Consider the following 13363-nt stretch of genomic DNA (forward strand, 5'->3'; position numbering starts at 1 on the left):
AAACTGTCAAGTACTCCTTACAAAGGGGCACCTTGTACGTATTAATAAAAAACTAAAAAAATTGTAATTTTTGAAAAAAATCGAAAGTTCTGTTTTTTACCATTAACATGTACTTTATTAGATCGAACATTTTGCATAACATTTTATTTGTACAAGTTCCCTAGGTACTATAATGAGCTAGACAAGGATATTATTATTAAATTAAGTATACTTACCCCATATTCATTTGTAAGGAGAAAGAGAAGATAAATAAAATTTTCCTATGTGATATTTAATAAGTACCATTTATTGTATCCAATAGACTGTTAGGAATAGAACGCTTTGAATCTTTATAATTAAGTGGACATTAAATAATAATAAAATATTAATAAACTTGATTTTGTTGTTTCTTTAATTAATAACCCAATTTTTCGTTCAAACTGGTACGACCGTCTCCGGTTTGATCGGTCGGTGGTACCCACATGCTGTAGTTCTCCTTTGAGGCGTCTTCGGCGTAACCCTTGCGTTTATCTATCTCTGTTTTGTGTTGTCTTTGTTCGTTTCGTTTCTGATTCTTCTTCTTCTTTCTCTCGTCCTCGGTGGTCGAGTGGTCATCTGCAAATTTAACAACATTAAAGAAGGAGAAGAAGAAGAAGTCAAATAATGATGGTACTCTAGAAGTACCATCAAATAGTAGGCTCAGTTGGGACAAAAGAAAACAGTTTAATGTACTAAGAAAATTTGACCTTGAAAGGTATTTTCAAGGTCACTTGAAGGTCGAGACAAGGTGTGTAGTTGTTAGAAAAATTGGTGCAAGTGAGTTTAACCTCGCGGATAATTTTCAAGGTCAACACAAGGTCGACACAAAGTAAGTAGTTCCTAGAAAAATTGGTGCAAGTGAGTTTGACCTCGCAGATAATTTTCAAGTTCACTAGAAGGGCGAGACAAGTTAAGTAGATCGTAGAAAATAAGTGCAAGTGAATATGACCTCGCGGATAATTTTTAAGGTCACTAGAAGGTCGAGACAAGGTAGGTACTTCGTAGAATATAAGTGCAAGTGAATATGACCTCGCGGATAATTTTCAAGGTCACTAGAAGGTCGACACAAGGTGAGTAGTTGTTAGAAAAATTGGTGCAAGTGAGTTTGACCTCGCAGAAAATTTTCAAGGTCACTCGAAGGTCGAGACAAGTTAAGTAGATCGTAGAAAATAAGTGCAAGTAAATATGACCTCGCGGATAATTTTCAAGGTCACTAGAAGGTCGAGACAAGTTAAGTAGATCGTAGAAAATAAGTGCAAGTGAATATGACCTCGCGGATAATTTTTAAGGTCACTAGAAGGTCGAGACAAGGTAGGTACTTCGTAGAATATAAGTGCAAGTGAATATGACCTCGCGGAAAATTTTCAAGGTCACTACAAGGTCGACACAAGGTAAGTAGTTGTTAGAAAAATTGATGCAAGTGAGTTTGACCTCGCGGATAATTTTCAAGGTCACTAAAAGGTCGAGACGAGGTAGGTAGTTCGTAGAATATAAGTGCAAGTGAATATGACCCCCCCAGGTAATTTTCAAGGTCACTAGAAGGTCGACACAAGGTGAGTAGTTTGTAGAAAAATCGGTGCAAGTGAGTTTGACCTTGCGGATAATGTTCAAGGTCACTAGAAGGTCGAGACGAGGTGAGTAGTTGTTAGAAAAATTGGTGCAAGTGAGTTTGACCTCGCAAATAATTTTCAAGGTCACTACAAGATCGACACAAAATAAGTAGTTCCTAGAAAAATTGGTGCAAGTGAGTTTGACCTCGCAGAAAATTTTCAAGGTCACTCGAATGTCGAGACAAGTTAAGTGGATCGTAGAAAATAAGTGCAAGTGAATATGACCTCGCGGATAATTTTCAAGGTCACTAGAAGGTCGACACAAGGTGAGTAGATGTTAGAAAAATTGATTCAAGGGAGTTTGACCTCGTGGACAATTTTCAAGGTCACTAGAAGGTCGTGACAAGGTAAGTAGATCGCAGAAATTAAGTGCAAGTGAATATGACCTCGCGGATAATTTTCAAGGTCACTCGAAGGTCGACACAAGGTGAGTATTTGTTAGAAAAATTGGTGCAAGTGAGTTTGACCTCGCAGAAAATTTTCAAGGTCACTCGAAGGTCGAGACAAGTTAAGTAGATCGTAGAAAATAAGTGCAAGTGAATATGACCTCGCGGTTAATTTTCAAGGTCACTACAAGGTCGACACAAAGTAAGTAGTTCCTAGAAAAATTGGTGCAAGTGAGTTTGACCTCGCGGATAATTTTCAAGGTCACTAGAAGGTCGACACAAGGTGAGTAGTTGTTAGAAAAATTGGTGCAAGTGAGTTTGACCTCGCGGATAATTTTCAAGGTCACTAGAAGGTCGACACAAGGTGACAGAGTCGAAGAAAAATTGGTGAAGAATTATTTACCTTGATTTGGCCTTTAAGTGACCTTGAAAATTATCCGCGAGGTCAAACTCACTTACACCAACTTTTCTTCGAACCCCTCACCTTGTGTCGACCTTCTAGTGACCTTGAGAATTAACCGCGAGGTCAAACTCACTTGCACTTACTTTCTACGAACTACTTAACTTGTCTCGAACTTCTAGTGACCTTAAAAATTATCCTTGAGGTCAAACTCACTTGCACCAATTTTTCTCCGATCCTGTCACCTTATGTCAACCTTCTAGTGACCTTGAAAATTATCCGCGAGGACAAACTCACTTGCACCAATTTTTCTTCGACCCTGTCACCTTGTGTCGACCTTCTAGTGACCTTGAAAATTAACCGCGAGGTCAAAATCACTTGCACCAATTTTTCTTCGACCCTGTCACTTTGTGTCGACCTTCTAGTGACCTTGAAAATTAACCGCGAGGTCAAAATCACTTGCACCAATTTTTCTTCGACCCTGTCACCTTGTCTCGACCTTCTAGTGACCTTGAGAATTAACCGCGAGGTCAAAATCACTTACACCAATTTTTCTTCGACCCTGTCACCTTGTGTCGACCTTCTAGTGACCTTAAAAATTAACCGCGAGGTCAAAATCACTTGCACCAATTTTTCTTCGACCCTGTCACCTTGTCTCGACCTTCTAGTGACCTTGAGAATTAACCGCGAGGTCAAAATCACTTACACCAATTTTTCTCCGATCCTGTCACCTTATGTCGACCTTCTAGTGACCTTGAAAATTATCCGCGAGGACAAACTCACTTGTATTAATTTTTCTTCGACCCTGTCACCTTGTATCGACCTTCTAGTGACCTTGAAAATTATCCGCGAGGTCAGACTCACTTGCACCAATGTTTCTTAGACCCTGTCGCCTTATGTCGACCTTCTAGTGACCTTGAGAATTAACCGCGAGGTCAAAATCACATGCACCAATTTTTCTTCGACGCTATCACCTTGTCTCGACCTTCTAGTGACCTTGAAAATTATCCGCGAGGTCAGACTCACTTGCACTAATTTTTCTTCGACCCTGCCACCTTGTCTCGACCTTCTAGTGACCTTGAAAATTATTCGCGAGGTCAAAATCCCTTGCACCAATTTTTCTTCGATTCTGTCACCTTGTTTTGACCTTCTAGTGACCTTGAAAATTAACCGCGAGGTCAGACTCACTTGCACCAATTTTTCTTCGAAACTCTCACCTTGTGTCAACCTTCTAGTGACCTTGAAAATTATCCGCGAGGTCAAACTCACTTGCACCAATTTTTCTTCGACCCTGTCACCTTGTGTCGACCTTCTAGTGACCTTGAAAATTAACCGCGAGGTCAAAATCACTTGCACCAATTTTTCTTCGACCCTGTCACCTTGTGTCGACCTTATAGTGACCTTGAAAATTAACCGCGAGGTCAAAATCACTTGCACCAATTTTTTTTCGACCCTGTCACCTTGTCTCGACCTTCTAGTGACCTTAAGAATTAACCGCGAGGTCAAAATCACTTGCACCAATTTTTCTTCGACCCTGTCACCTTGTCTCGACCTTCTAGTGACCTTGAGAATTAACCGCGAGGTCAAAATCACTTACACCAATTTTTCTCCGATCCTGTCACTTTATGTCGACCTTCTAGTGACCTTGAAAATTATCCGCGAGGACAAACTCACTTGTACCAATTTTTCTTCGACCCTGCCACCTTGTCTCGACCTTCTAGTGACCTTGAAAATTATTCGCGAGGTCAAAATCCCTTGCACCAATTTTTGTTCGACTCTGTCACCTTGTTTTGACATTCTAGTGACCTTAAAAATTAACCGCGAGGTCAGACTCACTTGCACCAATTTTTCTTCGAAACTCTCACCTTGTGTCAACCTTCTAGTGACCTTGAAAATTATCCGCGAGGTCAAACTCACTTGCACCAATTTTTCTTCGACCCTGTCACCTTGTGTCGACCTTCTAGTGACCTTGAAAATTAACCGCGAGGTCAAAATCACTTGCACCAATTTTTCTTCGACCCTGTCACCTTGTCTCGACCTTCTAGTGACCTTGAGAATTAACCGCGAGGTCAAAATCACTTACACCAATTTTTCTCCGATCCTGTCACTTTATGTCGACCTTCTAGTGACCTTGAAAATTATCCGCGAGGACAAACTCACTTGTACCAATTTTTCTTCGACCCTGCCACCTTGTCTCGACCTTCTAGTGACCTTGAAAATTATTCGCGAGGTCAAAATCCCTTGCACCAATTTTTGTTCGACTCTGTCACCTTGTTTTGACATTCTAGTGACCTTGAAAATTAACCGCGAGGTCAGACTCACTTGCACCAATTTTTCTTCGAAACTCTCATCTTGTGTCGACCTTCTAGTGACCTTGAAAATTAACCGCGAGGTCAAAATCACTTGCACCAATTTTTCTTCGACCCTGTCACCTTGTCTCGACCTTCTAGTGACCTTGAGAATTAACCGCGAGGTCAAAATCACTTACACCAATTTTTCTTCGACCCTGTCACCTTGTGTCGACCTTCTAGTGACCTTGAAAATTAACCGCGAGGTCAAAATCACTTGCACCAATTTTTCTTCGACCCTGTCACCTTGTCTCGACCTTCTAGTGACCTTGAAAATTATTCGCGAGGTCAAAATCACTTGCACCAATTTTTCTTCGACCCTGTCACCTTGTATCGACCTTCTTGTGACCTTGAGAATTAACCGCGAGGTAAAAATCACTTGCGCCAATTTTTCTTCGATCCTATCACCTTGTCTCGACCTTCTAGTGACCTTGAAAATTATCCGCGAGGTCAGACTCACTTGCACCAATGTTTCTTAGACCCTGTCGCCTTATGTCGACCTTCTAGTGACCTTGAGAATTAACCGCGAGGTCAAAATCACTTGCACCAATTTTTCTTCGATCCTATCACCTTGTCTTGACCTTCTAGTGACCTTGAAAATTATCCGCGAGGTCAAAATCACTTGCACCAGTTTTTCTTCGACCCTGTCACCTTGTATCGACCTTCTAGTGACCTTGAAAATTATCCGCGAGGTCAAAATCACTTGCACCAATTTTTCTTCGATCCTATCACCTTGTCTCGACCTTCTAGTGACCTTGAAAATTATCCGCGAGGACAAACTCACTTGTACCAATTTTTCTTCGACCCTGTCACCTTGTGTCAACCTTCTAGTGACCTTGAAAATTAACCGCGAGGTCAAAATCACTTGCACCAATTTTTCTTCGACCCTGTCACCTTGTATCGACCTTCTTGTGACCTTGAGAATTAACCGCGAGGTAAAAATCACTTGCACCAATTTTTCTTCGATCCTATCAACTTGTCTCGACCTTCTAGTGACCTTGAAAATTATCCGCGAGGTCAGACTCACTTGCACCAATGTTTCTTAGACCCTGTCGCCTTATGTCGACCTTCTAGTGACCTTGAGAATTAACCGCGAGGTCAAAATCACTTGCACCAATTTTTCTTCGATCCTATCACCTTGTCTCGACCTTCTAGTGACCTTGAAAATTATCCGCGAGGTCAGACTCACTTGCACCAATGTTTCTTAGACCCTGTCGCCTTATGTCGACCTTCTAGTGACCTTGAGAATTAACCGCGATGTCAAAATCACTTGCACCAATTTTTCTTCGATCCTATCACCTTGTCTCGACCTTCTAGTGTACTTGAAAATTATCCGCGAGGTCAGACTCACTTGCACCAATGTTTCTTAGACCCTGTCGCCTTATGTCGACCTTCTAGTGACCTTGAGAATTAACCGCGAGGTCAAAATCACTTGCACCAATTTTTCTTCGATCCTATCACCTTGTCTCGACCTTCTTGTGACCTTGAGAATTAACCGCGAGGTAAAAATCACTTGCACCAATTTTTCTTCGATCCTATCACCTTGTCTCGACCTTCTAGTGACCTTGAAAATTATCCGCGAGGTCAGACTCACTTGCACCAATTTTTCTTCGACCCTGCCACCTTGTCTCGACCTTCTAGTGACCTTAAAAATTATTCGCGAGGTCAAAATCCCTTGCACCAATTTTTCTTCGACCCTGTCACCTTGTGTCAACCTTCTAGTGATCTTGAAAATTATATGCGAGGTCAAACTCACTTGCACCAATTTTTCTTCGACCCTGTCACCTTGTCTCGTCCTTCTAGTGACCTTGAAAATTATCCGCGAGGTCAGACTCACTTGCACCAATGTTTCTTAGACCCTGTCGCCTTATGTCGACCTTCTAGTGACCTTGAGAATTAACCGCGAGGTTAAACTCACTTGCACCAGTGTTTCTTGGACCCTCTCACCTTGTGTCGACCTTCTAGTGACCTTGAAAATTAACCGCGAGGTCAAAATCACTTACACCAATTTTTCTTCGACCCTGTCACCTTGTCTCGACCTTCTAGTGACCTTGAAAATTATCCGCGAGGTCAAACTCACTTTCACCAATTTTTTTCTAACCCTATCACCTTGGGTCGACCTTCTAGTGACCTTGAAAATTAACCGCGAGGTCAGACTCACGTGCACCCATTTTTTAAAGATTGGGAAAATTTTACGTGTAAAAACATATAACTACATGGGTAAAAATACGTTTGGAACGAATTTACCAGTATAAAAATAGAATGAAAAAATATAAAAATAAATGCCTGGAAAATTTAGAATCTCTCAACAGGTTTTTCCTCATTTTCTCGAAAACTAGTAGGAAAATGGAAATTTTTCATTCAGCATTAGATTCACAATCGAAAATAGAACAAATCATATGGAATAACATTTTTCCCTAAATCGAAAAATAAAGAAGTTATGGAGGATTTTCGAGAAAATGAAAAAGTGTAGAATTGAAGTGCAAAATTGAAAAAAAAAATTTTTCGAAAAAATTTAATTTTTTTTGGGCAAATCGATAACTCACTCAAAATGCGTCAAAAAAGTCTGATAAAACATTTTTGAAAAATGTACCAGAAAAAAGTTATACCCAAAAAGTCTTCGTCAAAAAATCCAAAGGGTACCCCTGGAAAAATGTTCATGATTTCGGTTTTTATTTTTATTTTGGAAAACTATTAGTCGTAGAAAGAAATTGTTAAAACAAAAGTTGTTGCGAATTTCAATACGCATCAGATGCAATAGAAAAATAATTTTTAGGTCTAACAGTTTTCCAGAAAATTGATAGAAACCTCTAAACAGTTTTTCCTAATTTTCTTAAAAACTAGTGGGAAATTGGAAAATTTTCTCTTAGCATTAGATTCACAATTAAAAATAGAACAAATCATATAGAATAACATTTTGACGTAAATCGAAAAATAAAGAAGTTATAAAAGATTTTCGAAAAATTAAATAATTTTTGTGCAAAAAAATTTTTTTTTAAGAAAATTATTTTTTTTTAATAATTCGATAAATCGCTCAAAAACCTTTAAAAAAGTCTTATAAAACCCTTTGACCGCTTGATTTTTACGTTATTTACCGGGCATTAAGAACCGCAGATTCACACTTACAAAGGCTAAAACAACAGAATAAAAATCAATGGAGAACAGATTTCTTATATTTGTTTAATTGTTAATAAAAGCGCACTTTAGGACTAAACAAAAAAAAATACAAAAAACCAAGGTACAGTAGTAAAAAGAGCACATTTTTACAATAAAACAGTAAAATCGGAAGTAAATACTCACCATTTTCATGAAACCCACTAGACCCGCTTGTTCCCGGTTTCGCGTCATCCTTGTTCACCACTTCCGCTTTATTCTGACGACACTTCCGCTCCAAATCGGTGATTTCCTTCTCGATTTCCCCGGAAATGTGCTGCAGTTTTGTCGTTCTGAATCCAACGAGACCATACCCAAAGTCGTAGCTCTTTTACTAACCGAGATACAAATTTTTAGTTTCCATATATATGCACCAAAAACCCAAAGTTTGGAAATCTATATCTCGACTTCTGTCAGCACTAGCTTTAAAAATCCAACGGTTTTGTCTTAGTTTCGTCGTTCTAAATCGAACGCGACTATTCCCAAAGTCGTAGCTCCTTTATTAACCGAGATACAAATTTTCAGTTTCCATATATGTGCTCCAAAAACTCAAAGTTTGGAAATCTATATCTCGACTTCTGTCAGTACTAGCTTTAAAAATCCAACGGTTTTGTTTTAGTTTCGTCGTTCTAAATCCAACGCGACTATTCCCAAAGTCGTAGCTCCTTTATTAACCGAGATACAAATTTTTAGTTTCCATATATGTGCACCAAAAACCCAAAGTTTGGAAGTCTATATCTCGGCTTCTGTAGGTACTAGCTTTAAAAATCCAACAGTCTTGACTTAAATTCAGCGTTTTGAATCCAACAAGACTATTCCCAAAGTCGTAGCTCCTTTATTAACCGAGATACAAATTTTCAGTTTCCATATATATGCACCAAAAACCCAAAGTTTGGAAATCTATATCTCCACTTCTGTCAGTACTAGCTTTAAAAGTCCAACGGTTTTGTCTTAGCTTCGTCGTTCTAAATCCAACGCGACCATTCCCAAAGTCGTAGCTCCTTTACTAACCGAGATACAAATTTTTAGTTTCCATATATATGCACCAAAAACCCAAAGTTTGGAAATCTATATCTCGACTTCTGTCAGCACTAGCTTTAAAAATCCAACGGTTTTGTCTTAGTTTCGTCGTTCTAAATCGAACGCGACTATTCCCAAAGTCGTAGCTCCTTTATTAACCGAGATACAAATTTTCAGTTTCCATATATGTGCACCAAAAACCCAAAGTTTGGAGGTCTATATCTCGGCTTTTGTAAGCACTAGCCTAAAAAATCCAACAGTTTCGTCTTAGATTCAGCGTTATGAATTTAACGAGACTATTTCCAAAGTCGTAGCTCCTTTACTAACCGAGATACAAATTTTCAGTTTCCATATATATGCACCAAAAACCCAAAGTTTGGAAATCTATATCTCGACTTCTCTCCGTAGTAGCTTTAAAAATCCAACGGTTTTATCTTAGTTTCAGCGTTCTGAATCCAACGAGACTATTCCCAAAGTCGTAGCTCCTTTATTAACTGAGATACAAATTTTCAGTTTCCATATATATGCACCAAAAACCCAAAGTTTGGAAATCTATATCTCGACTTCTCTCCGTAGTAGCTTTAAAAATCCAACGGTTTTATCTTAGTTTCAGCGTTCTGAATCCAACGAGACTATTCCCAAAGTCGTAGCTCCTTTATTAACCGAGATACAAATTTTCAGTTTCCATATATGTGCACCAAAAACCCAAAGTTTGGAAATCTATATCTCGACTTCTGTTAGTACTAACTTTAAAAATCCAACAGTTTTATCTTAGTTTCAGCGTTCTGAATCCAATGAGACTATTCCCAAAGTCGTAGCTCCTTTATTAACCGAGATACAAATTTTCAGTTTCCATATATATATGCACCAAAAACCCAAAGTTTGGAAATCTATATCTCGACTTCTGTCAGTACTAGCTTTAAAAATCCAACGGTTTTGTCTTAGTTTCAGCGTTCTGAATCCAACGAGACTATTCCCAAAGTCGTAGCTCCTTTATTAACCGAGATACAAATTTTCAGTTTCCATATATGTGCACCAAAAACCCAAAGTATGGAAATCTATATCTCGACTTCTGTCAGTACTAGCTTTAAAAATCCAACAGTTTTATCTTAGTTTCAGCGTTCTGAATCCAATGAGACTATTCCCAAAGTCGTAGCTCCTTTACTAACCAAGATACAAATTTTCAGTTTCCATATATATGCACCAAAAACCCAAAGTTTGGAAATCTATATCTCGACTTCTGTCAGTAGTAGCTTTAAAAATCCAACGGTTTTGTCTTAGTTTCAGCGTTCTAAATCCAACGCGACTATTCCCAAAGTCGTAGCTCCTTTATTAACCGAGATACAAATTTTCAGTTTCCATATATGTGCACCAAAAACCCAAAGTTTGGAAATCTATATCTCGACTTCTGTTAGTACTAACTTTAAAAATCCAACAGTTTTATCTTAGTTTCAGCGTTCTGAATCCAACGAGACTATTCCCAAAGTCGTAGCTCCTTTATTAACCGAGATACAAATTTTCAGTTTCCTTATATGTGCACCAAACACCCAAAGTTTGGAAATCTATATCTCGACTTCTGTCAGTACTAACTTTAAAAATCCAACAGTTTTATCTTAGTTTCAGCGTTCTGAATCCAACGAGACTATTCCCAAAGTCGTAGCTCCTTTATTAACCGAGATACAAATTTTCAGTTTCCATATGTGTGCTCCAAAAACTCAAAGTTTGGAAATCTATATCTCGACTTCTGTTAGTACTAACTTTAAAAATCCAACAGTTTTATCTTAGTTTCAGCGTTCTGAATCCAATGAGACTATTCCCAAAGTCGTAGCTCCTTTATTAACCGAGATACAAATTTTCAGTTTCCTTATATGTGCACCAAACACCCAAAGTTTGGAAATCTATATCTCGACTTCTGTCAGTACTAACTTTAAAACTCCAACGGTTTTATCTTAGTTTCAGCGTTCTGAATCCAACGAGACTATTCCCAAAGTCGTAGCTCCTTTATTAACCGAGATACAAATTTTCAGTTTCCATATATGTGCTCCAAAAACTCAAAGTTTGGAAATCTATATCTCGACTTCTGTCAGTACTAGCTTTAAAAATCCAACGGTTTTGTCTTAGTTTCAGCGTTCTGAATCCAATGAGACTATTCCCAAAGTAGTAGCTCCTTTATTAACCGAGATACAAATTTTCAGTTTCCATATATGTGCTCCAAAAACTCAAAGTTTGGAAATCTATATCTTGACTTCTGTTAGTACTAACTTTAAAAATCCAACAGTTTTATCTTAGTTTCAGCGTTCTGAATCCAACGAGACTATTCCCAAAGTCGTAGCTCCTTTATTAACCGAGATACAAATTTTCAGTTTCCATATATGTGCTCCAAAAACTCAAAGTTTGGAAATCTATATCTCGACTTCTGTCAGTACTAGCTTTAAAAATCCAACAGTTTTGTCTTAGTTTCAGCGTTCTGAATCCAATGAGACTATTCCCAAAGTCGTAGCTCCTTTATTAACCGAGATACAAATTTTCAGTTTCCATATATGTGCTCCAAAAACTCAAAGTTTGGAAATCTATATCTCGACTTCTGTCAGTACTAGCTTTAAAAATCCAACGGTTTTGTCTTAGTTTCAGCGTTCTGAATCTAATGAGACTATTCCCAAAGTCGTAGCTCCTTTATTAACCGAGATACAAATTTTCAGTTTCCATATATATGCACCAAAAACCCAAAGTTTGGAAATCTATATCTCGACTTCTGTCAGTAGTAGCTTTAAAAATCCAACAGTTTTATCTTAGTTTCAGCGTTCTAAATCCAACGCGACTATTCCCAAAGTCGTAGCTCCTTTATTAACCGAGATACAAATTTTCAGTTTCCATATATGTGCTCCAAAAACTCAAAGTTTGGAAATCTATATCTCGACTTCTGTCAGTACTAGCTTTAAAAATCCAACGGTTTTGTCTTAGCTTTAGCGTTCTGAATCCAACGAGACTATTCCCAAAGTCGTAGCTCCTTTATTAACCGAGATACAAATTTTCAGTTTCCATATATGTGCTCCAAAAACTCAAAGTTTGGAAATCTATATCTCGACTTCTGTCAGTACTAGCTTTAAAAATCCAACGGTTTTGTCTTAGTTTCAGCGTTTTGAATCTAATGAGACTATTCCCAAAGTCGTAGCTCCTTTATTAACCGAGATACAAATTTTCAGTTTCCATATATGTGCACCAAAAACCCAAAGTTTGGAAATCTATATCTCGACTTCTGTTAGTACTAACTTTAAAAATCCAACAGTTTTATCTTAGTTTCAGCGTTCTGAATCCAACGAGACTATTCCCAAAGTCGTAGCTCCTTTATTACCCGAGATACAAATTTTCAGTTTCCATATATGTGCTCCAAAAACTCAAAGTTTGGAAATCTATATCTCGACTTCTGTCAGTACTAGCTTTAAAAATCCAACGGTTTTGTTTTAGTTTCGTCGTTCTAAATCCAATGCGACTATTCCCAAAGTCGTAGCTCCTTTATTAACCGAGATACAAATTTTCAGTTTCCATATATGTGCACCAGAAACCCAAAGTTTGGAAATCTATATCTCGACTTCTGTCAGTACTAGCTTTAAAAATCCAACAGTTTTATCTTAGTTTCAGCGTTCTGAATCCAATGAGACTATTCCCAAAGTCGTAGCTCCTTTACTAACCGAGATACAAATTTTCAGTTTCCATATATGTGCACCAAAAACCCAAAGTTTGGAAATCTATATCTCGACTTCTGTTAGTACTAACTTTAAAAATCCAACGGTTTTATCTTAGTTTCAGCGTTCTGAATCCAACGAGACAATTCCCAAAGTCGTAGCTCCTTTATTAACCGAGATACAAATTTTCAGTTTCCATATATATGCACCAAAAACCCAAAGTTTGGAAATCTATATCTCGACTTGTGTCAGTAGTAGCTTTAAAAATCCAACGGTTTTGTCTTAGTTTCAGCGTTCTGAATCCAACGAGACTATTCCCAAAGTCGTAGCTCCTTTATTAACCGAGATACAAATTTTCAGTTTCCATATATATGCACCAAAAACCCAAAGTTTGGAAATCTATATCTCGACTTCTGTCAGTAGTAGCTTTAAAAATCCAACCGTTTTGTCTTAGTTTCAGCGTTCTGAATCCAACGAGACTATTCCCAAAGTCATAGCTCCTTTACTAACCGAGATACAAATTTTCAGTTTCCATATATATGCACCAAAAACCCAAAGTTTGGAAATCTATATCTCGACTTCTGTCAGTAGTAGCTTTAAAAATCCAACCGTTTTGTCTTAGTTTCAGCGTTCTGAATCTAACGAGACAATTCCCAAAGTCGTAGCTCCTTTATTAACCGAGATACAAATTTTCAGTTTCCATATATATGCACCAAAAACCCAAAGTTTGGAAATCTATATCTCG

General features: G+C 38.1%; 1 protein-coding gene across 1 annotated transcript; it reads right to left on the reverse strand.

Annotated features, from left to right (window-relative positions):
* Window positions 1-265: 265 nt before the first annotated feature.
* Window positions 266-8192, reverse strand: LOC126744613 (kanadaptin-like; the record flags this gene model as incomplete). Its single annotated transcript, XM_050452107.1, has 2 exons — window positions 266-594; window positions 8063-8192. Coding segments are annotated over 2 exons (330 nt in total), but the record flags the coding sequence as incomplete, so codon positions are not given.
* Window positions 8193-13363: the final 5171 nt, after the last annotated feature.

The sequence above is a fragment of the Anthonomus grandis genome, chromosome 14 (genome assembly GCF_022605725.1).
Source record: "Anthonomus grandis grandis chromosome 14, icAntGran1.3, whole genome shotgun sequence".
Lineage (NCBI taxonomy): Eukaryota > Metazoa > Arthropoda > Insecta > Coleoptera > Curculionidae > Anthonomus > Anthonomus grandis.